Source organism: Tauraco erythrolophus, chromosome 3, assembly GCF_009769465.1.
Source record: "Tauraco erythrolophus isolate bTauEry1 chromosome 3, bTauEry1.pri, whole genome shotgun sequence".
Classification (NCBI taxonomy): Eukaryota; Metazoa; Chordata; class Aves; order Musophagiformes; family Musophagidae; genus Tauraco; species Tauraco erythrolophus.
The window spans coordinates 64,564,883-64,588,583 of NC_141467.1; the positions used below are offsets into that span (position 1 = coordinate 64,564,883).

General features: G+C 42.7%; 1 protein-coding gene across 1 annotated transcript in view; it reads left to right on the forward strand.

The window, feature by feature from the left end:
- Positions 1-2,164: 2,164 nt before the first annotated feature.
- Positions 2,165-23,701, forward strand: part of NKAIN3 (sodium/potassium transporting ATPase interacting 3) — a 398,603-nt gene continuing 377,066 nt past the window's right edge. Inside the window, exon 1 of the mRNA XM_086609314.1 lies at positions 2,165-2,218. Within this exon, the coding sequence (XP_086465440.1) occupies positions 2,165-2,218 (54 nt within the window). The remainder of the gene's footprint in view (positions 2,219-23,701) is intronic.

Genomic DNA, 23,701 nt, shown 5'->3' on the forward strand with positions numbered 1-23,701 from the left:
GGCTGGCACAATGCATTTTTGGCAACTATCACCTTTTCAATTTACTTCCATATCTTCAAGTATTCATCCTTTGAAATAAATATGTTCCCAGAACATGTAACTTTTAGTAAAGTTTAGCCCCAGGTAGAATTTTATCTTAAAAGCCATACATAGACATATAAATCTCAGGCTGTTTTATTGAAGTTTTGTATATTGTGGAATGTGGGCTGTGTTTTGCTCTCCTCACATACATACCTAGTCAAATACATATCCTGGATGAGGATTCTTACTCGTGGTTCTTACTCCTGGTTCTTACTTGTCTTTCTTTTGTTCCTTTGGTTTGGTATATAAAACTATCTTAATGCTTTACTGCTGAAAAGGGAAGTGGCAGAAAAAAGCAGCTTTCCAAATCTAATGTGACACAATATTATTTAGCAATACTCTTATATTTATTTGACTATTGTAACTAACATTTAATGCATAAATTAAAAGTTGTAGGTAGTTTGGGCATACCATGCAGTGTATTTCATAGAAACATTGATCAGATATTTTGCTAAAACGCCTCGTGTAGGGTAGGTTGTGGTTTTTTTTTTTTTTGTCAGGGCAGACTTCAGTGTTCTTTGGGAGAAGCCTGTGTATCATGGAACAGCAGCTGGTAACAGGCTGTAGGAAAGCACTGTCTGGTGAGCGGAACATGGCACTTTTGCCTTAATGCCTGTAAAAAAAAAATAAAATCAGATTTATCCATACTTTGTTGGAAAGGGGAAAAAAAAAAGGTGGTTTGCACTTCATCCACGTATAAAAATATTTTTAAGAGACAGTGTGCATATTTGTATCCATTTTTCCTCCCTAAAACATTACTTGTCTATGATCAAAGTGCCTATATAGATGTAGGGACTGCCACATCTCCACTGATCCTATTTCTCCCAGCTGCCCATGGAAAGGTTCCTGGAGAGCAGTGGATATTCATCCGCCTCCTTGTACGCCGAAATTCTTCTCTGCAACTCTCGGAGTCCGTTTACCTTTGCCAAGAGAGATTATTCCCGGGGCCGAGCCCCTCTCCCCGGGGGCCCTTCCCAGCTGACACCCGCAAGGGACAGCAGGAGCCGCCGGGCTCTCTCGGCACAATGGCGTCGCCAGGGAGAGAAACCCCCTCCCCCAGCACCGCCCGTCAGCGGCCGAGGGGGGGATTAAACAACCCGAGCGCCCGCTTCGGGCACCCCGGCTCCTCACGGCCCGCGCCGGGGGCAGAGGGAGGGAAACGGCTCCATGAGGCGCCACCCGCCCTGGGAGCGGGCACACGGCCCCCGCCCCAGGGACTCCCCGAGGAACGGGGGCCCAGCCGCCTCCCTCGCCGCCTCCCGCCCGCCCTGGGACGCCGCTCCAACCACCGCCGCAGCGCAGACCGCGAACAATGGCCCCTCGCCCGCCCCCGGGCTTCCCCGGCTGCCGCACGGGCGGGCTGCTCCGGGCCAGCCCCGCCCCGCCGCTCGGCGGCCGTCGCTCCCCCGCTCCTCCCCGCCTCCGCCGCCCAAGTCCCTTGAACTTTCCCCGGGCGCTCGCAACAAGCGGCCCGCGCCGGGCTGCCTCGGCGGCTGCCGTCCGCACAGCCCCCTGCTCCTCCCGCCGCGTCTCCCTCAAGCACCGCCTGCCCTCGGAGCCTCCAGCATCCCGGCAAGCCGCCCACCCAGGGACCCTCCGCGCCCCTTCCCCCGGCACGGCACCCGCCGCCGTCCTCGCTCTTTGGCACCTACCACAGCCCCCGCTCGCCCGCCCTCAGCCGCCCCCCGCTCTCCCGAGCACGCCCACCCGCGGCACCCCCCATCCCACCCGCCAGCCCCCCGCCTCTCCGCACGCATCTCCCTCTGCCCACCCCCGCCTCAGTCCGCACACGCCCACCCCCGTCCCCTGCCCCTTCCCCAGAGCCAGACCCGCGCCGCGCCGGGCAGAGCCCCCCGCTGCCGCCGGCTCCTTTCCCCGGGGCCGCGCTGACCTCCGCGCGCTCCTTCCCGCCGCCGAGGAGAAACCCCCTCAACAAAGGAGGGGGAGCAGCGAAAGGCGGGACACGCACACACGCCCGCCCGGCCGCTCCGTCCGGATGCGGTGAGCCCCCCGCTTCGCCTCCGCGGCCGCGTCAGCGCGGGAGGGAAGAAGAGCAGAAGCGGCGGCGCGGCCGGCTGCCACCATGGGCTGCTGCACGGGGCGCTGCACGCTGATCTTCCTCTGCTCGCTGCAGCTGGTGAGTGACCGCCCGCCCCGGGGCACGCTTCGGCTTCGCGGGGGGCGGGAAGGGACTGGCGCTCTCCCCTCTCCCCGGGCACGGCCGCCGGGGGCGCGGAGCGGCGCTGACCCGGCCGCGGAGCTGTCCGAGCCGTGCGCGGGTGCAGGCGGCCGGCGCCGCTCCCGCCGTCCCGCCCGCTCCTCGCCCCCGAACCTCACTCAGCCCGTAAGTTTTGCACTGGGACGCGGGGAGGACGCGGCGTGGGGCGAGAGCGGCCCCACGGCCAAGGAGGAGGAGGAGGAGGAAGGCGGCGGGCCGGGGCGGGTGCCGCGGCGCCTGAGCCCGGGCAGCTGTCAGCGCTCCCCGCCGGAGGGCGAGAGAGACGCCCCCGCCCCGGCGGTCTCGCTCCCGCTGGTGCCGGGCAGGGGCTTCCCCCGCCTGCTGGAAGCGGGCGCTGGGAGGAAGGAAGAGGAGGACGGTGCCCCCTCTCCGCCGGCAGCCGGTGCCCGCGGGCCGGGCGCTGCTGGGCGCTGCCGCCGCGGGCCGCCCATCTCCCGTGTCGGCGCGGCGGGGAGGGGTGCGGGGGAAACACCATCGTCAAACGCCGCCTCTTTCTTCTTTCCGTTTTCCTTAACCTTTGTAAAAGCGGCGTCCGCCGGCCCCCTCCTCTGACTTTTCTTGGGATTCCTTTCCTCGGATGAAATATTCCTCGGTGTGCAGTTGAAACGTGTATCTTCTCTTTATTTACTGAAGTTGGCATGTTTGTTTCAGAGGAAAGAGTTGTCGAAACAAAACACTGTCAGACAATAATAAAGTGCCAAACAGTAATAAACTTTCCTCCGGCTTATTAGCCGAATGATAAAATAATGCTTTTCCTTTAACAGTAGTCCTTGGTCCCAAGAGCGTTTTAAAAGATTTTTCTCTTTTCTAGTGACTCAGAGTCATCATTTTGCCACATGATCTTTCTTAAGATGAGTGCTGTTCCTTGTGTGTGTGTCTCTAAAGAAGTGGGATGCATTCACAATTGTTGTTTTTTAATTTTTTTTCCTAATCCTTTGCTAACCTTTCTAGCTTTGTGTTACAGCGCTTTGAAATTGCTTCTGTTGCAGAGGTAATACACTTAAATGCAGTACGTACAATTACTTCTTTTGGAGATCCTTATTCATTTTCAAGGCTTTATGCCAGATTCGCAGCCTGCGTAAACTGGTCTACCTCCATTGTTTCCAGTGTGATTCCTTATTCAGATGTGCTTTAGTGTGATGGAGCTAAATGTGGTATAAGTACTTCCATGGCACAACATTGCCAAAAAGCAGAGAAGATGTGTGATTTGTACTTTTATATTGTGAGGAAAGCTTTGTTTATACATTTGTGGCTTTTTTTTTTCCTTGTTTTGCATCAGTTTTGCAGATACTGTCCTATCGACTGCAGCAGAATAATTCCTGATTTACTTCAGTGTATGCGGGAGGGAAAACAAACCCTTTTTCTTCAAATATATCTCTCTGCCAGTTATGAAGGTTATAATAACTGCATTTACTGTTCTGTAGAATTACTTGGAGGCTGTAAAAATTGAACTAAAGTGTGAATAGCCACCATAATCTATAGAGAAATGCATATAAAGTCTTTCAGAAAAAGATGCGTATTTTATGGAAGACCCATCAGACAATATAATAACTTTCAAAAATGACTATGATGCGTATTTTTTTCTACTGTACTTAGCCGTTTTATAAAAACATTCCACTGCCATGTCCACGTCTTGCGGGCACTGATACATGTCTGTATGGGAAAATGCTTTCATTTTGATTTATTTTCATTTAAAAATAAAAGTTGTGGTTTAGATCCAAGAAGTCATCTAGTAGACATGAGCTTAAAGTTCAGGTAGTTTCCGTGGTCTTAGTGGTGGTAGTGTTCGGTTGATGTCTGTAGAAGTTGTCGCCATAGGTGGTTTTAGATCTTTTTCTAACATCTCAGAGGTCATGAGTATGAAGCATGTAGAACAAAACTGCATCCCCAGACATTCCTGTCATTAAGCAAGATTTATTTTACCTCGCATCCACTTATGGAAGGGTGAAAGTGGTATTACTGACTGTGGACAACATTTAGATTAAATGTTACAAAACCCAATGCTAATTTGTAGCATTTCGGAAGTACAGGTGATCTATACGACTTGAGTAAAAACTTTAGAAAAGGAGACAGATGGGCACGTATTTTAAAAATGGAAGTTGTTCACCTTAGTTATATTCTAGTTGTGTTAGAAGAGGACCTGGAAACAGTTCAGGCTTAACCTCATGACTGATCTTTAGGTATCGCCTGAGGAAGAGATATCTTATAAACCACAGTTGGCAACACCTTTTATATCACACACGTACTATGTAGATTCTCTTTGCTACGAGATGATGTGAAGTCAAAAAGCCAAATTCCTGGAAACGTGTTCATTCCAAGATTTAGTTCATGCTCTAAAGAAAGATGCAGTGTTTAGTGGCCTCAAAGCTCAGTTTCTTAGTTCCTTAAAGCTGTCGTCTTATCTAACTTTTGCCTAGGCTGCATGTTTTATATGTTGCTGGGATGAAGAATTGCAAGGTGAAGAGAACAACAGTTCTCAACAAGACAGTTGATTAAATACCCTCTCTCTTATGATAATACGTTAAATGTGTTAACTTAGAGAAGGTTTGTTTGTAATTTTCAAAGCTGTTTGTCAGTTGGAGGATTTTGACATAAAAATAAAAATAATACCACTTTTCAGTTATGTTTGGATCCATGAAAGTGTTTATTTCTGACTGACAGCTTTTACGTTTTATAATAAACACATTTTAATGTTGAATTCTGTGATCCCAAGGATAGTCTGTAGTTGGTCTTCTATCATTTGATGATAACCTTTATTCTTAAACGTGAATCCATATCATTATGTGTAATAGAGGATTCCAGAAAAAATCACTGAAGTGAGAGGCTAGGTGGCACCAGCTCAGGAAAAGCTCTTAGCCACATGGTTTCCTAGAACCTCTGCAGGTGGATTCTGCTTCTGAAAGCTGAGGAAATTTTGTGTAAGGAAAACTATATCGTCCCCCTCCCAAACCCTGTGATATTTCACTGTTTTGCTCTTTCTGACAGAACCGTTGTTATGCGCCGTTTTCAAAGTTGTCAAGCTCAGAACTCAGAAGTGTATGTGTATCTTTTTGTGCATAAATCTGCCATTAAGACTATTAGGAACTATGTCTACATCAGGAAAATGTATCATAAGGATATATGAATCCTTTGGATTGCAGCCATTATTCTTACTGGTGCCACTAGAAGTCTCAGATGTTGGCCTTGTCTGTACCAGAAAATTAAAACAGCTGCCAGAGATGGTGCCTGTGCTAGTGTAGCCACCATGCTATGAAATATTGCAACATGAAAATGTTTGGAAAATAAAACAAATTCAAAAAATATTAAATTCTGGAAGGGGTAAATTGACAATGAATTGCAGAGAGATTTAGCTGTGTGAATCCAATTGATGTTAATACGTGTCACACAGTGAAAACCTTCATGCTGCTTTGAAAATGTGTTTCTGAGAAACTGCCATTGCAGGATAATTTCGTTCCAACGTTTACAGTACGTGGAAGTTTTTGGTACCCAGAAGTATACAGATATACAAACAGAGAACTCTAAATAGCGGCGATTGTGAATGAGATTTTCAAAGCGGTGAAGGGAAGATTGATAGAAAGCACGTGGCAAAGTCGCCTTCATGGTTTTGACAATCTCATTTCATGGGTTTATCCTTGGACTTTCCTGCACCGTGTTGATTGTGTAGGTCTTGATTTAGAAGTGCGTGCTTTATCCAGTATAGTTGGTGTAAAATAGGCTTTTCCCTGTTTAACCTGTTACTTTCCAAACAATTTAGGTATCAGCAGACCACACGGGGAAATAATTCCAGTGGAAACACAGCTTCTTCATATTAATGTTTTGACTAGCAATTGTTTGAGGAGTGCAGTTGGTCGTTTTAACAGACTGATTCCTCTCAATATTCAGGAGATTTATGTTTGTGATTGCTGTTAACATTAATTATGCTGATGTGTGTAAATCCTTATGCTTGGAGATGAGACTGTATCTATTAGACGGAACGATAACGTTTCATCGTTTGTTACTGTACATAGTGGAATTTCAGCAGTTATGTGGGGAAGTGATATATGCCATGCATAGATTTTAATCTCGTTTTAAAATGCTTTATAAAGCTGGAAACTCTAACTTACGATTTTGGCTCTCTGTGCTTGTATGTTAGATCTGACAGATAACTGTTATTCAGTTAACAGCTCAAGGATTCAAGAGATTTGATAAATTTGAGAAAGTAAAATCTTTGAACCAGTAAATTGCTGCATCTTTTTATGTTGGTAAAAGAATCACTGGCCCATTGGTTTCAAGATGAAGCACCTGTCCACTGATAGAGGACGAGGAAGTATGAGGGGGTTTCTATTGTACTAGCAGGGATGGAGGAGGCTTGGGATTTTAATCCCAAAGAATGCACTGGTTGTAGGATGCTTCCCTTTCTGTTAAGGCAGCTGACGTGGGAATGGTGACTTGCTCCGATAACTCAAATGACATCCCCAAAACATATAATTGTTGCTGGTGGCTGTGCCTGGGAGGCTGATGCGCTTGTTGTATGGGTGTATAATTGCATTTAACATTAAGATTGGAAGTAATACCCTGCATCCAGTAGAACTACTTGAGTTAAATCTTTACAATCCAAAAAATGTATGAGGCTATATAATTTTTAGGATCCCTCTCATTAGGTTCAAAAGAGTAACAACTAGCAATAAGTGTTTTTCACTTTGTATTTTTGGTGTGTTTTACAAAATTGCTGGGAGATACCTGTTAGTAAAACACACGTTCCCTGTGTGTCAGCACTGTAATGTTTAACCACTGCGTGCACCGGAAGTTCAGCCTCAGCAGCAAAATCCCCCCTTTCTAAAGCTGCACGTAATACTTTTTTCAGTTCAGTGATCCAAAGTTGGGAATTCCAAACTTAAGGAACTCTGAACTTTCAGAGCTCTCTGAAATTTCTGAACTGAGTGAATTTCTTATAGAAGCCATGCAGCTCTTGCTTAGTTTTAGGCTTCATTCACCACAACAGGCTATTTTTCTACAATTCCTTGCTACTCTATGACTGATGGTCAATTGTTGTATGAACGTTTAATCATAGAATGCATAGGCTGGAAGGGACCTTAGAGATCATCTAATCCAACCTCCCTGTCATGGGCAGGGACGCCTCTCAACTAGATGAGGCTACTCAAGGCTCTGTCCAGCTTGGCCTTGAACACCTCCAGGGAGGGGACATCCACAACTTCTCTGGACAATTTATTCCAAAGTCTCACCACCCTCGTGCTGAAGAATTTCTTCCTAAGATCTAATCTAAATCTGTTCTCCTTCAACTTAAACCCATTTCCCCTTGTCCTATCAGTGGACACTCTTGTAAAAAGTCCCTCCCCAGCCTTCCTGTAGGTTCCCTTCAGGTATTGGAAGGCAGCTATTAGGTCCCCCCGAAGTCTTCTCTTTTCAAGACTGAACAATCCCAGCTCCCGCAGCTGTCCTCGTAGCAGAGGTGCTCCAGCCCCTGGATCATCTTTGTGGCCCTCCTCTGAACACGCTCCAACAGATCTATGTCTCTCTTATGGTGGGGACACCAGAACTGGACGCAGTATTCGGGGTGGGGTCTCACAAGAGCAGAGTAATGAATGTTTTTACAGTGATGAAGTGAAAGAGTTAAGATTTCAACTATAATAATGGCAATCAGTTCACTGAAAATTGGGGATTATGTAGCTATCCTTCCTATCTGTAAGATTAGTAAGTTTTGGAAATAATTATTTTAGAAATATCAGAATATGCTGCTGATCTGCTTCTACTTCAAGATCTGCTACATTCTGCCAAGATACGATTCTTGGGACTAGTTAAAAAAGGTTGCATTTTTGGAAATCATTGGAATTCAGGATAGTATTGTTGGATTGTTGTGGTTTAACACTAGCTGGCAACTAAGCCCCACCCAGCTGCTCGCTCTCTCCACCCTGGTGGGATAGGGGAGAGGATTGGAAGGGTAAAAGTGAGAAAAGTCTTTGGTCAAGTTAAAGGCAGTTTAATAAGTAAAGCAAAAGCTGCACACACAAGCAAAGCCAAACAAGGAATTCCTTGTCTACTTCCCATGGGCAGGCAGGTGGTCAGCCACCTCCAGGAAAGCAGGGCTCCATCATGTCTGATGGTTACTTGGGAAGACAAACGTCGTCACTCCGAACGTCCCCCCTTTCCTTCTTCTTCCCCCAGCTTTACATGCTGAGCATGTTGTCGTATGGTCTGGAATATCCCTTTGGTCAGTTGGGGTCAGCTGTCCCAGCTGTGTCCCCTCCCAACTCCTTGTGCACCCCCAGCCTACTCGCTGGTGGGGTGGGGTGAGAAGCAGAAAAGGCCTTGACTCTGTGTGAGCACTTCTCAGCAGTAATGAAAACATCCCTGTGTCATCAACACTGTTCCCAGCACAAATCCAAAACTTAGCCCCATACCAGCTACTGTGAAGAAAATTAGCTTTATCCCAGCCAAAACCACCACATGGATCCAAAGGGAGTTTCAGTAGGACTTGCAGATCTTGAACACACAATAAGTTTATGTTTAGAGATCATATGGGATTGGCTGCACTTGCAGTTGATTAGGTGGTGTTCAAATCTTGCTGATTTTGTGAGGTTTGGATCAGAAATAAAAACTTGTAAGACTAGGTAATCTTAGGTCGTGTTTCAATCTGTATGTACCTTACATGCATCATATAGTGGATCCTTTAATTTTGGAGCTAATCTGGTAGGTGGACAAATAAGTAATAAAATCACAGTTCTTTAGTTTTTCAGATAAAAGTGCTGCATTTTGGCTCTTCTATGATATCCAAATTACTTTTCCATATAAATAAATGAATTGGATTAGGTGAGCAAAGACAGACTCAAACCAGTCACACGAGTCATTGGCCCTGACATTGCACAAGAAAAGTGAGCGGAGGTTTTGTATTTTACTCAAATAGGACCGGAATCAATTCATGTATTCAGTACAAATATTAGTGAGATGGTCTCTTCTTGGATGTGCTCAGTGAAAAGAGGAGAGGCAGAGGACCCAGGATGCAACAAGAGGGAAATTCTGATTAAATATTAGGGGAAAAAAAATCACAGTGAGAGCAGCCATACATTGGATTATGTTTTCCGGAGAAGATGTGGAAACTCCATCCTTAAATAAATTCAAAACCCAGCTGAACATAGCTCTGAAAACACTGATCTACACTCAAGTGTATCTGATGTTGAAATCAGCCCTGTGATGAGTAAAGATTTTACAAAATGACCTCCAGAGATTCCTTTCAACTTAAGTTATCCTGTGATTATATGATCTTACTAGAGCACAAGGAATGAAAGCCTTCAGTTCTTTATTAGGAGGGTAATTAAAATACACAGTAATTTGGGTTGTTTTGAAATAATTAGTTTCTTAATTTGTTGTGGCCGTAATACTGTGGAAGTAGGCTTGAAATGACAATAACAATTATTCAGTTGTATCTCTTGGGATCAAGCTTCAGTGTCAAATTAAATGAGAAGTACCTGTGATGGCCTTGTCATTTTTTATTTCACAAATAGTAATTCTGTGATACAGTGTAGTACTTCACATCTTTTGAACTCATTAGTATTGAAGCAAAATATGTTTTATTCGTTCAGTCCTGTAATTAATTACTAAGCAGTCGTTTTGGGGCAAAGTGCCTGTTATTTTTATCTGCGTGGGGAAATGAACGGCTCATTTTTGGTTCTAGATGAGTAAGGTAAAGGAGCAGTAATAAGTGACTGCGTGGTTCAAGACACAATACGATACAGAGTTTTTCACCTCAAGGTCACATTTTGAAATTCACTGCAAGTTAGATGAGGGCAAATGTCATTACGGTTTATATGAATCGTTAGCGGTCTTGATATAGCATCAATATAAAAGTATCATGTCCTTATTAGTCCTAATTTCCACCTTTTATTTTATACCAGGAGGGTCGAGGTTGGTGGCCATGGTACTGTGAAGCTCAAAGTGACCTTTTTGCCAATGTTTTCTTCTGGTCATCTTTTCAGGGATGCCAGCAGGACAGGGTAATGAAGCGTGCACTGCGTTTGCTCATACTGGGCATGGTACCTTTGCTAGGGATGTCAGCATAGGGGGGCGTTTGTAAGCTTTATGGGTTACATAAAATCAAAATGACAAATAATGTTAATTGTATTGATTTTGTGTAGGTTTCGTCTGTTTCATTGGTCAGAAAGAGAACATTTCTTACTTTTTATTTGATACATTTTGCCTTGAAAATAGAATTTGGGCAATAGCAAACGGAAAATGTCTCACTCTGAATCTCGAAGCAACTCAGGTTCGTCTAAGATGAAACAGTTTTCTCCTCATCTATCAGGAGCAGTTAATACATACCTTCCAAAAGGGTATGCCAGCAGATTTCGTCTCACACACTGCTACACTTAGTGAGACCTGCAATTCCTTGACAGAGCAGTGTCAGCAGCACCATGACAGGTGTTAGAATGTCATGGGCTTTTTTTCTTCCATGTGTGACCAGTGGAATCGTAATCTTGCTATGGATCTGTGCCTTTGGAAGGTCTGTAAAAGACAGTGATAAGCTGGATTTAATCACTATTCTCTGATCTCAGGAACATACAGAGTGCTTAAGACCCTGGTAATAAAGAGATAGTAAAAGATTTTATTTTAGTCTTCTTACTTTTTACTATACTTCCTTATCATCTTGTCTTTCTTCAAACACAGCCATACCTCACATGTAATCTCAGCTCAGATGGATTTTTTAATGCTGTGGTGATTTGAGACTTGTTCTTACAAGTTGCGGAATGCCCTCCAGCTCTCATTAAAGTTGCTGAAAGTCATTCTTTTACATATAGGCTCTTTATAATGATAGATTCAAGCAAAAGCAGCAGTGAACCCCTTCCACCTAATGAATGCCAGCATTACAGTAAAAGGAAAGGAAAAGGAAAAGTTTTCTACTTAATACAGCAACCAGTTTCTGCCAGACAAATATACCTTGCAGAAATTAACATCACAAAGTAGTAAAATAGAAAATTTTATGAAGTACAAAAGGAAGTTAATTGTGTAACAACTATTTATGCTGAGAGTGATTCTCTTGAATAATCACAGTTGGTTCTTCCACAGATCTCTCCAAAGGGGGGTTGAGAGAAAGGTTTTTTTAATTTCATCAATACAAGAGTTTTGGCTGAGAGTGTGTATACATATATATGAAGAGTGAATGTTTGATAATGAGCCAAATGGAACTTCCCTGAGGAGAGTTTTGACACACACTAAAGAAGCTACAGATAAAGCAAAGCAAGAATAATAATTAGGAGATGAACCATGAGCAGAAAGATCCTGAAATGCTTTTATGGTGAGGGAGATTATGTGGGAGCATGGGATGAAAAGTGTAGAAAGGTGCATTTAGATGAGTGGAAAGAAAGTGGGACATGAAAGCCCTCTTCAGCAGACAGATGAAAGTGTGTGGGAGGAATTCCTGTCCAAGGTTTCACTGAAAACAAGATCTTAAGAAAAAAAATCATATCTATCTTTTCTAACATGCTGCTGCTGATAAGCCAGTTTCTCACTATTCTATTGTAAAGTTACTGTGTTAGTGTCAGACCTTTGGAATAAAAAGAACCAAGAAAGCAAAACCATATTATAATGATATTTTCTAGGGAGATTGGAATGAATGGCAGTCTTTGTCATCCAACTTTAGTTTTTGCCTTTGGTTGAGCCTTGAATATTCTGTGCTGTTCTGGGAATGCTGCAGATTCACTGCCCGGTCAGCAGTTCCCGGAACCTCATGTGAGCAAAGTGCTTCTGGAGCTTATGAGCAGGCAGCTGAAGCTCAGCACAAGCCACAGTGGAAATGAGTAGACACGTAAATCCTTATCAGCCTTCTGCATCCCTAAAAAGAAAAAAAAACACAATCAAATTGAGATTCTTGGATGGATTGAAAAGAGGTCATAATACGTCTAAATGCATTTTGGAAACAGGCTTCTGTTAAAATGGAGTGCATAGAGACAAATCATTTCAGAAGTTTACTCTCCACAATCAAAGAATAAAAAGCTGAAGAATTCTGAAGCTGGGAACTGTAATGCATTATAATGCAGGAATAACATCACAAAAATGTAGAGTTCTACCTCTGTTGTGAGCTAATTATTTTTTCCTGCTAAAAGCTTTCTGTATCTTTCTACTGCAGAGTGACCAAGGTGTTTCATTTCTCTAACATATATTTTTTCATTAATTAAGTAGACATCATCAAGGTAAATGTGTTTAGATTTTAACTGAAACAGAAACCTTGCCGCTCCTACAGATTGAATAATTTACATCGTAGAAACCTCAAAAGGCTCTCTGCCCTCCAACGCAGATGGAGCTACTCAGAAAACTGGAGACATGGTTTGCTCATGGAGATCCGCTGAGCTGCTGAAGATTCTTTATTCAGTCTGTAGTCAGCCAGCTGTATGTTTGTAAGATGTCTGTTTTAGCGTACCCAGTAACATGTGCATTCAGGAAGCCTTAAAAATGCCCAGATTTGGAAGATGCTTTTGCCAACTCCTGCTGTTTCCCATTAATTCTTATGTTGGTGAAAGTCATAGATCCGTGCTTAGCCTCAGCCGCCCTCTGATAAACCATTTCTGTTCTCATCAACTGGAAACTCTTGGCTCTGATGCCTAGCTGTGAAATGATACGCTATTTCCGTTCTCCCATTCGTCTTTTCTCTTGAGCCAGATTATTTGTTCCCAATTCTCCTTTCAAATAATTCAGAACAAGTTCCAAGTTCTGATCTTCATCTATTTTATCAAAGTAGGAGTCAGCCCTCTTACCCCCAGTCCCAAACCAGTCAAGACTGTTAAAATTTACTTGTGGCTGTAAATGGGCCCAGTGAACATTGGGTTTAAGATTCTCCTCATCCTGAAAATATCCTTCGCTTCTGTGGTTGAGTTCTGCCGTAACCTGTGGCTAAAAATACTGCATCATTGTAGGGAACTGGAAGAAATGGCAAATGTATTTGCAGTTACAAATGACACATAGAAATCCTTGATTAAAACAGACAAATTAATTAATGCTGTTTAGCAGACCACTTTCAAAACCAAGGACAAATCTCCAGTCTTAAGGATCTACATGTGTATTTCTCTAACTTCTCTTCCAGCATGATAAAGAAAAAGCAAAAGCTTACAGAAATGCATTTATGGTACTGCGGTCCTTTTCTCTTCACTTGTAAGAAAGTTAAGTACATGGTTGTTTTCTCTCTGCTTGATTCGCACCCCTACCACGTGAGAAGGATTGCTTTTAGTCTAAGCCACAGTTACTTGTGGTTCTTTACATCATGCTGCTCACATGGCATTAAAAAAAGGTCTGGTTAGTTCAGAAAAGAAGGCAATATGAAAGAGTGATACCTGATAAGTGAACCTGTAGTGTGATTTACTGTAATGCTGTTGTCAGAGGACTTTCAGTAGGAGTGTTAGAATGGAATAGAAAAAGTGCTTCCAAGTCTGAATTTACAATGACAAATTAGATGTATGGATGATAGGAGCCTAAATCCAAACTTCATTCAAATGTCACAACTGAGTTTAAGTATATTGAAGTATGTTAGATGCCGTGAATAGCTTTAAGTTGTATTACTAATGTATAATTTAATCACAGTGGTTTGACGAAAGCCAAAGCTGACTGAATTGTGCCAGAAGTAACCACAAAGTGCCAAAGTTTATTTGAATTGGATTAAGTGACGAAGCCCTTCATTTCTCTAATATGTTGTGGTTTTTTTTCATGATTTAAGTAGTCATCGTGAAGATAAGTGTGTTTAGATTTTAACTGTAACCAGTTATATCTGTTAATCCATACAACTGTCATCGGTTGGATGCACTGATGACTCTTTCAAAATGTAGCCTGTGCAGCTGAGATGCAGTGTGCTGCCTTGCACAGCAGTAATGCAGGGTGCCTGAAGCCTTGTCCTCAACTGCAGTGTGGAGCAGCCAGGATGTTACTGAGTCCCACTACGTAGGTACATGCAACTCGTTGCTTGTTCTGTTGTGAGACAGGTACTAAACCTGTATCCATCCTGACCTCCTGAAATTTTCTACACACTGTGCATTTTCAAAAGAAGTGTATTGCATGATGGCTGGAGAACAATACTACCTGTAACATCTTTTGGTCACATTTAACAAGCCTGGATCATCTAGAAAGAGTGCAGGAGAAACTGATGTAAAATAGTTTCATTGTGGTTTTGCATCCATGAAAGGTTCCAGATTTCAGCATCCAGCCAGTATGTGATACTTACTTGCACTGGAAGTTGAAGAACTGTTTCTGTAGAGCCTTGCTACCAAAAGAGTGTGAAGGTGTGCTGGTTTCAGCTGGGACAGAGTTATCTCTTCTTTTTAGCAGCCAGAAGAGCTCCATGTTTTGGTTTTGGTCTGAGACTTGCTCTGAGAAGAGTGCTGACAGTGCACTGATGGTTACAGTTGGCACTGAGGTCTCAAGGGCTTTTGAGGTCCCCGTGTTCTTGCCAGTGTGCAGGAGCACAACAGGCTGGGGGGAGCATGGCCAGGACAGAAGGTTCACGACTCTCCTTATGATTTGTATTTAGGCTTAGGATTGAGGGCCAAACTGGCCAATTAGTATTCCATATCATGCAGTGTTATGCTGAGTATAAAGTGAGGGACAGCCAGAAAGAAGGGCTTTTGCTCTTCGGGGACTCTCACTTTCGGACTCTCAGAGTGCTCTCTCTGTCTCGTTCTCTATTTTCGGGCCCCTCCCTTGACTGGGATTGCGGTATCGGGACTCACCTGCTTCGGGATCATTAATGTGGGACGAGACAGGCCTCGGTTAAGGGGTGGTGAGCGATTACATCGTACATCACTCGCCTGTATATATTTAGCATTGTACATGTATGTATATATTCATATATTATTATTATTAGTATTAAATAGTTCTTTTCTCAACCCACGATCTCTTTTCGTTTTCTCCTTTAATTCCCTTCCTCATTCCCGGGAGGTGAGATGGGGTGAGCAAGCGGCTGTGTGGAGTTTAGTTGCTGGAGCAGCCTAAACCACAACACAAGGCAAATCTGAGATCTCGCTGAGCAGCAGAGATTCTGGCCTTTTCCTTGTACAGGTAATAAAGCTAAATAACAAATAATTAAATTCTTACATATTTGGCTCATTTGGCCTATCTGACCTGTGCAATTCTTGGTCATCTAAATGTCTTAGTTTTCCGTGAGATTTCTAGACTGTAGTTAGATTTCTAGGCTGAACCGTAGTTAGTGCACGTGCCAGACATGCCAGAGTGGTCCAGAACTGCTGGGATTTCACTCTGCTTATTAATATATTGAGAAGGCAAAGTAATTAACGCCCCAAATCCAGTGCTGGGTTTGCACTTTTAAAAGATCATTTGAAGCATATTGCAGCTGAGGTTGGCTCTGGACTAGTATGTGTATCTGAGATATACCTTGCCTCCAGTGCTTACAAACCAAAACAGGTAATGGAGTCAGAAAAGGAAGCATGCAAATGTTTTGCTTTAGGCCCTACAGAAAGTCTCTGGAGTCCTAGTTCAGGCTGTTTTTCAACTTGATACTTTTTCATGTTCCTGCATACAGTTACCATAATTCCTTTTTTTATATAGGCCACAAGTGACTATGAACATATCAACATTTCGATAGGCAAGTTCTCTATATTTGGGTGGGCTTATGGTTTGGAGAACACATTTCTTTTTAATTGTGTACCATTTGCAAAGTGGTGGTTTAGTGGTGCTAAAATTCATTGCAAAGACAAAAGTCTCTTTCTGTTTGAGGAGGAATGTAGTAACTATGGATTCACTTTTGCAAAGATTATATTCAGATGTCGACAGATTTGAGTTGATCCTGACACGATTAGCTCTCCTGCAGAATGAGACTTGCAAATATCTACACCCGCACTGACTCCATGCTTAATTGGGGATTCCCCCTCGTGTTGTCACCTCTGGACACAAGCTCTTGGAGAAGACAGGAGTCAGTCTCTTAAGGGTGTTCTTGAGAACAGGAAAATAATCAAGTGTATGGAACTGACTATCTGTATACAGGGAAGGGACAATTTTGAGCCAGGGAAGAGTTTTGTTTTCTTTCTGTTGATAAATAGAAGGACTATTTAATTTGTGCTAAAAAGCTGTGAGTTCATGGTTTTCTTAGTATGTTACCTTTGTCAACTCATTTGTTCAATTCAGTTTTCCATGACTGGAATTGGCTAAGCATATTCACTGCAATAGGAAGAAGAAATCCTAATCGCTTGGGAGGAAAACCTTCATTTTTGCAGGTACCTTTTTCTCTGAATGCCAGAAGCACATCTGACAGTGAATCTGGACTATCAAGGCAGAAGAGTAATTTCCAAGGCAGTCCATTCACATTCAATTCCCTTCTTCTGAAAACAAAGCGATAAATTACGCTGGTGTTAGAGGGGTAATCCCTGTGGCTTTGAAGAACATAAACTACCATCACAGGCATACCAGTCTGACTGTGCTAAGTGTTGAGCACCTCCTCTAGGGGAGTGAGTAACCGCATCTCCCACTGAGAACAGCAGGAGTTACTCTTGCTGATACTCGTGTCCTGCCACTCAGGCGTCACTACCTTGAGGGATCGAGCTGTAATGGAGGCAGCTGTGACACTGAGTGGACTTGGTAAGTGCAGGCACTATTAGAGGGTGCCATTTGATGAAGTCATTGAACCATTAGGAAGCCTGCAAAAATGAGTACCCTGTTCTAATCTGAAAAGCGTTGTGGTTGACAATATACCCACTGGACATCCTCAAGGGGCGATTTCTTTCACGCATACTGACTCTGTCAGTGTTACCAGCCAGCATTTCACTAGCCTAAGACTTAGCTTTGTAACGTTTCACAGATCTCTACGTCATGCTGAGTAGTGCTGGTCATCTATTACTAATATGCTTGCCTTTTTTGCTAGACTAAAAGTATCTTATTATCCGTTTTCTTATTAAATCTTCCATTACTTCAAGATGCTTTCAAGGTCTGTTCTGCTCTTATTTTATTAGTTGGGAACAAAGACTTTTCAATTGTTAGAAGCTACTATATGCTGATTTCTGGATAAGCAAGAAAATGCCTCAGATTCTGAGGCCATTTTATTATATGTTGTCTTTAAGCCTCATAAACAGTTTCTCTTTTTCCTATCTGAGTGCATATTTATACGCAGTTACAGTTCTGCAGTAGAAATATTGACTGTATGGCAAGGTGAGACTTTCTCCTGTTATCATAACCTGCTATTCTTTGGCACATGCACAGAATTTAAAGAACTCTCTTAAGTTGGAGAAGTAACGTTGTGTTTGCTTACACAAATTGATAGGGACAGTCGCATGTTCATTCTGCTTTGAGATGGCCAGAGGTAAGCCAGTTTGCATCTGGGAACTGTGGAGTTAGCATGGTGTGGTGCCTTGGTTAATGAGCCTGTGGAGAATATCGTTGCTCAGGCACAGTACAGTGCTAATGCATCCTCAGGGCTTCTGGACAGGCGAGAGCATAGGCAAAGCTGTCAGACCCACTCTGGAAAAGATATGCATCTCAGAAAGATTAATATTGTTAGATAAATACTTATTCTCTAAAGAGATGTTGTTATCTGAGTTTCTCAGCTACTGACATTGAGGTACTTCGTGTTAATTCTGATCGAGGAATTTCTACCAGAGAGCCAAAGGTGTTGAGATGTTGTTATCACTGAACAACCTTAAACAAAATTTGGACTCCAGTGATTTCCCTCTGCTAGATCACCTATCAGGATGATTAAACCAACCAAATCAGAAACTGGAAGGTTATTGATTAGCATACAGATGAGTGAAGGGAAAAAAAAAAGTAAGAGAGAAAATAAAAAAAGAGTAAGAAAGAAATTCTAATTCTGTTGAAACTGAATGTTTGCACTAGGTGTATTTATTTGAACTAGCTATATTTATAAATTTATAAACTTCCTGTGATCAAAGAAACCTGGCTGGGTCTTCTCAGACTAAGTGAAAACTGAGGTCAGATTCTGTAGCGTAGGCCGAGGTCGTGGCCACCCATTGACCAGCTCAGAGATGTAGCTGGTGTACATGCACCCTTGGTTCCTTTTGGACTGCATGCTTCATTCCTTTCTCGTGGGGGAAGGTAACAGGCCCGTTGTGTGTGGGTCTGGGTTATAAGCAGGATATTCACCTGAACACGGGAGCTGGGTCAGTGACCTGTCAACCACCCTCATTTAGATTTTGTATTGATCAAAACAATAATAATAATAATTATTACCCTGTCTGAGGTCAACTGGCATAAAAAGAGGAAAGTTAGCAAGATATGAGGACACCCATTCTTTGACATGCTCAGTATGTGAGGCAGCTATTGCAGAGATGCATTGAGAGAGCAGACTGGGTCCACCAGTTATTGCTTTGTTGGATTCCAGCTTTTCGTTTTGATGAGAACCTGATTTGTTTATCCCAGTCAGATTTCTCTCTTGTGTTGGTTGTTCTTGGGCAGCAGAAGGGAATGGGCTATCTTAATCTGTAGTGCTATTGTACTGTGGTTTTAGGATTAGGTGAATGGTAAGGATGAAGAGGAGTATCATGACAGAGGAGAAGTACACCAGCAGAATCTCAGGAGTGCTGAATTAATATCTTGCTGCTGATAGCTGGGTTTATCTGGAGTGTTTTTTCCTTTGTCCTCCTGTGGCTGAAGCTCAGCAGAGAGGGGCAGACTCTCGGAACTGGGTTGGAAATTGTATAACGCTTTCCAGAGTTCTGCAAATCTCATGCTATTTTGATTTCTGGAGTTCTGTTTTCTAAAACTCTACACAGGAGCTGTTGGTGGAATAAACCTTCCCCTTATGACTTAGCTGATGTAGGCCTAATTTTAAGTGCGCTACTTGAGGTCTGTTAATTTCTAGTTTCATTTTTATCTTACCTGTCACAAGCCTAATGCGGACATTGAGTTTTACCAATAACCCTTCCTACTTAGTTGATCTATTTTCTCTGTCCTCTTTGCGCGTTATTTTTAATCTTTCGAGAACTCTGAACTGTTTCCCACAGCTATGCTCAAAAGTGGATTTGTAGCCTTTTACTGCCATTGATGCTAGTGGATCTTGCTTGAGGCTGTAGGGAAGTTGGGACAAAGCCAGGAAAAAAACCAAGACTCATGACTCCCAGGCTCACGTCTTAAGCACAAGATCACCATTCGTCTTTTATAAGCCTTTCTTGTCTGGTGCTTTCAAATTCTCAGAAAAGTTGACCTTGAGATTGAAGCGTTCATGCTTTTTCATAGCACAAAGATAGATTTTTGCTTGGGAAGGTTTGGTCATGTCACGCTTGTCTGTTTATGAGCAACAAGGTGTGTGGTGATGATACAACTGAGGTCATTATTACTTGCTTTTTCTATTATTAGATCGTACAAAACTCACTTTCTCTGGCTCTCGAGCCTCTGTAAATCCATTAACATCAATGGAGTTACGGTAATTTATACTTGCTGAATATCAGTTTTGAGAGATGGCAGCTGAACGCTCGATGGTAAGTGTCCTTTGCAATATTTGAAAAAAATTGCTTTGACAATGAATTTATGTTTTCAAATATATCTTACCTTTGGATTTCAGTAAAATGCTTAATAGAGTTTGAGATTATAATGGTGTCACTGGTTTGAAACAGGTATATGTTATTAGTTTCTTGTAGCACTGTCTTCATTAGAGGATTTGCCTCTGTATCTACTCTGCCTCCTTCATCCTTGTTCTATTTTGGAAAGCGCAAAGATCCTAAACGTAGCAAGACCCTTACAGTTTTTAGCAGAAGGCTGTTGTTACAGGGAAGAGTCAGAACACTCCTGTAACTTCTGACCTTTCCAGAACATGTTTTTATGTCTCCTTTGAAGGAGCATGGAGGGATGATTGGGAGTTGAAGGTATGGCCAGCAGAAACAGATATGTTCACCATCGTTTCCCTTTGTGTGTGTGTGAGAAACGGCTGTGGTTAATGATTCTGCTCGTGGACAAGTGAAGCTGTTGTTGTTCAGATGACCACTGCACACCTTTCGAGGCAAGATCCGTTTGCCAAGGTGCTTGGCTGTTACACACAATCAAGAGACATGGGATGGACTTGAGACCAGCTTAACACAGTTACCCAGTATTTTTGAGCAGACGTGTTTATGTACCATTAAGGATTTATGCACTATTAAGAGTCAGGTGTGTTTGAATATGATTAGCTAAGATTAGGGATAAGCTGCAACACTGATTTTGTCGAGTTCAAGTCTGTAATTATGGATGCCCCCACTTTAGTCTTTCTATTGTAATTTTTGTCTTTATTACATCTTTTTGATTATAGGAGACAAGAAGAAACTATGCAGCATTACGCATAGTTGACGGTTACAACTTTATAAACATCTAACCTATTGCTGGCATCCACAGAGACATCATTTAGCTATTTATTAGTTCTCTGTCATTTCTACCTATTCTCTCTGCACCCCACAGTCCCTCCAGGACATGTCGAAGAGTTCTCAGAGACCTCAGAGTTTGTAACAATCCTCCTTGATTGGTTTCCAAAATTTGCACTATGTGAGTCAAGATTCTGTAGCAAAACCATGGATTTGTAATGGGAACCTATGCAGGAGTGGGAGGGAGAAACTGCCATTTCCTCATATTTCAATGTTTTACTTTGAATATTAGTGTTGAAGAAAAAAAAAAAGCACTTTAAAAAAATTAGGGGTGTGACCCAAAACCTATCGGAAGTTAGTCAAACAGATCTTACTGATTTCAGTTTTTGGAATCAGCCCTGCACATAGTTTTCTGTAATGCTGAATGTATTTTCTTTTACTGTTTTCTTTTTTTCAGACACTTAAATGCACTTTATTAGATTCTGCGAGAGGCAAAATTTAGACTTCCCTGACTGGTTTATTAAAAATCTCAACCATAACATGGCATTAACAGAATTCTTCGCATTTAGCTCTCTTACTTGACAGGGTAGAAACTTGTGTTTGGAATTGTTGTCTAAAGACTTTTCCAGAGGTGTCAGGAGAGACATGTTATTTATGTGTTCTTCACCTTTCAGGAGAAAGGAAGAGCTGTGAGCCAAGCCTGCAGCTCAGGGCTGGAACTAATGCAGCATTCCACAGCATCGTGCTAAAATAATGGTAGAAAGTGAGAAACCATAATAAATGGGCACTTTTCTAAAAATGTCAGTCAAGATGATTGAAATACACATCATTTCAGTTCTTACCTCAAGAAGTGATAGGAAGTGGGGCAATGGGAATATCAAGAAAGGCAAAACCTGAACAGTTTTAACAGTGTTTTCAGACACAGGTGCGCTTTTCCGTGTGGGCAGGTGAAGAAAGGTTTGGTTTGATTGTCCTCCTTTTTAAAAATAGGAGAGTATTCTCACTGAATTTTCATGGAAAAAGGGTTATGATTCTGGTTTGAACGGTGCACATTGTCTCCTGTCCTGCCTCGTTCAGGAGTTAATTTGCTTGCAAAGTATGTGTATTGTATGGGTTAAACACTGCTCCACCTTTTACTTTTCTGTGAAAACAATAAATATCTTAGGGATTGGGGGTTCTGTTACAGGGATGGATGATCAAGAACGTGTTGTTTGTACAGTTGATTCTATCATGAGGCAGGTGATCTCTTGTGGCTGCTTCTGACCCTGGTTTCAGAAATGACTAAAAGGATATGTGCACAAGCTGAAGAAAAACTCTTAAGGACTTACAACATTATGTTGGATATAAAGGTCATATAATAAACACCCTGGAACTTTGGAATGCAGATATTGTAGTGATATACATTGCTTAAATTTTGTCTAAATTGCAGGCTGCAATCTTAGCAATACTGGCACAGCTTCATTACAAAAGCCTTTTGGTGTAGATGTGACATATGCCAACAGGATTTTCTTTTTTTCTGCAGGCTGTTATGCCACCTGTGTAAATGTATAAGCTTTGCTGAGACAGCTCTTACCTGCTGGTGCAACTATGTCCGTACCAAGGGCTTTGCCATCCTAGAGCATTTAGCTGTGGTGGTGAAGTTTTCATGGAAGCCGATAGAGGTACAGGGCACTCGCAGCACTACTTTGTGATGTGAACTGGACAGTACCTGCCTGTGCAAAAGTGAGCAATGTGTTCAGCTGCTGTCAGTTCTAACACATGGATGTGAAAGCTGTCAGTTCTGTTCCTATTCTGTGCGAAGTTATGAGGCAACCCTTTTTCCTTTTGAAAATAGCAAATTAAATGGTATGTTTTGAAGAGTGAGAATCTCATTAGTGGCAAGCAGAAAATTGCGTACACCATTTGAACACTGACAATCAGAAAGGCCTTTTGTAATTATGATTTATGTCAAATATGTTTGTTTTATGCTTGTATTATGTTGCTTTAAAAGGTAATTATCAAGGGTTCTAGTAACTGCGGAAAATAAACAGCCAAAAGGATGGGAGGAAGGGCAATGGGAATAGAAAAGAATACAGGTCTGGTTTTGCATGGGAGGGTCTCATTTCTGTTGCTGTATCATTCCAGCCTTGTTCTTTTAAAGTATCATCTGACCTCTGATAGACATATTGATTCCAAGGGCACTCCTTGTTGCTCAAGACAAGTAAGTCTGCTGGGATCAGCTTCTCTGCTTCTGTATCTTTGGTCTGAAGAGCTCACAGTTTCTCATAGACTTGATAAAAGGCCCGTGTCTGCTCAATGTCTAGCAGTGACTCAGAAATCTAGTTTCTCAGTCTTTGGTTTTATGGTAGTTTTCTTCCATATACATGTTGTTCTGTTGCTATTTACTGAATGTACAAGGATGACCATGCCTTAGAGTACCTAAAGCTGTTTACTGAGTGGATATTTTTCATACAGAATCATGCTAAATCATATTGAATCGTATTTTATGTTGAATCATTTCAGTCAGTATGGGTTTATGAAAGCCAGGTCCTGCTTGAATAGACTGATCTCTTTTTATGACAAGAGGACCCGCTTAGTGGATGAGTGAAATGCTGTGAATGTTGTTTACCTGGACGTTAGTAAAGCCTATGACGCTGTTTCCCACAGCATTCTCCTAGAGAAACTGGCTGCTCATGGCTTGCATGGGCGTGCGCTTTGCTGGGTGAAACATCTGACTGGCTTGCCAGGCCCAAGGAATTGTGGTGAATGGAGTTAAATCCAGTTGGTAGCCGGTCACAAGTGGTGTTCCCCAGGGCTCAGTATTGGGGCCAGCTCTGTTTAATATCTTTATCAACGGTCTGGACAAGGGGATTGAGTGCACCCTCAGTCAGTTTGCAGGCAGCACCAAGTTGGGCAGGAGCATTGATCTGCTGGAGGGTAGGGAGGCTCTACAGAGGGATCCGGACAGATTGGATCAAGGGACCAAGGCCAATTGTAAGAGGTTCAACAAGGCTGAGTGCTGGGTCCTGCACTTGGGTCACAGCAACCCCGTGCAACTCTACAGACTTGGGGAAGAGAGGCTGGAAAGTTGCCTGGTGGAAAAGGACCTGGGGGTGTTGGTCGACAGTCGGCTGAACAT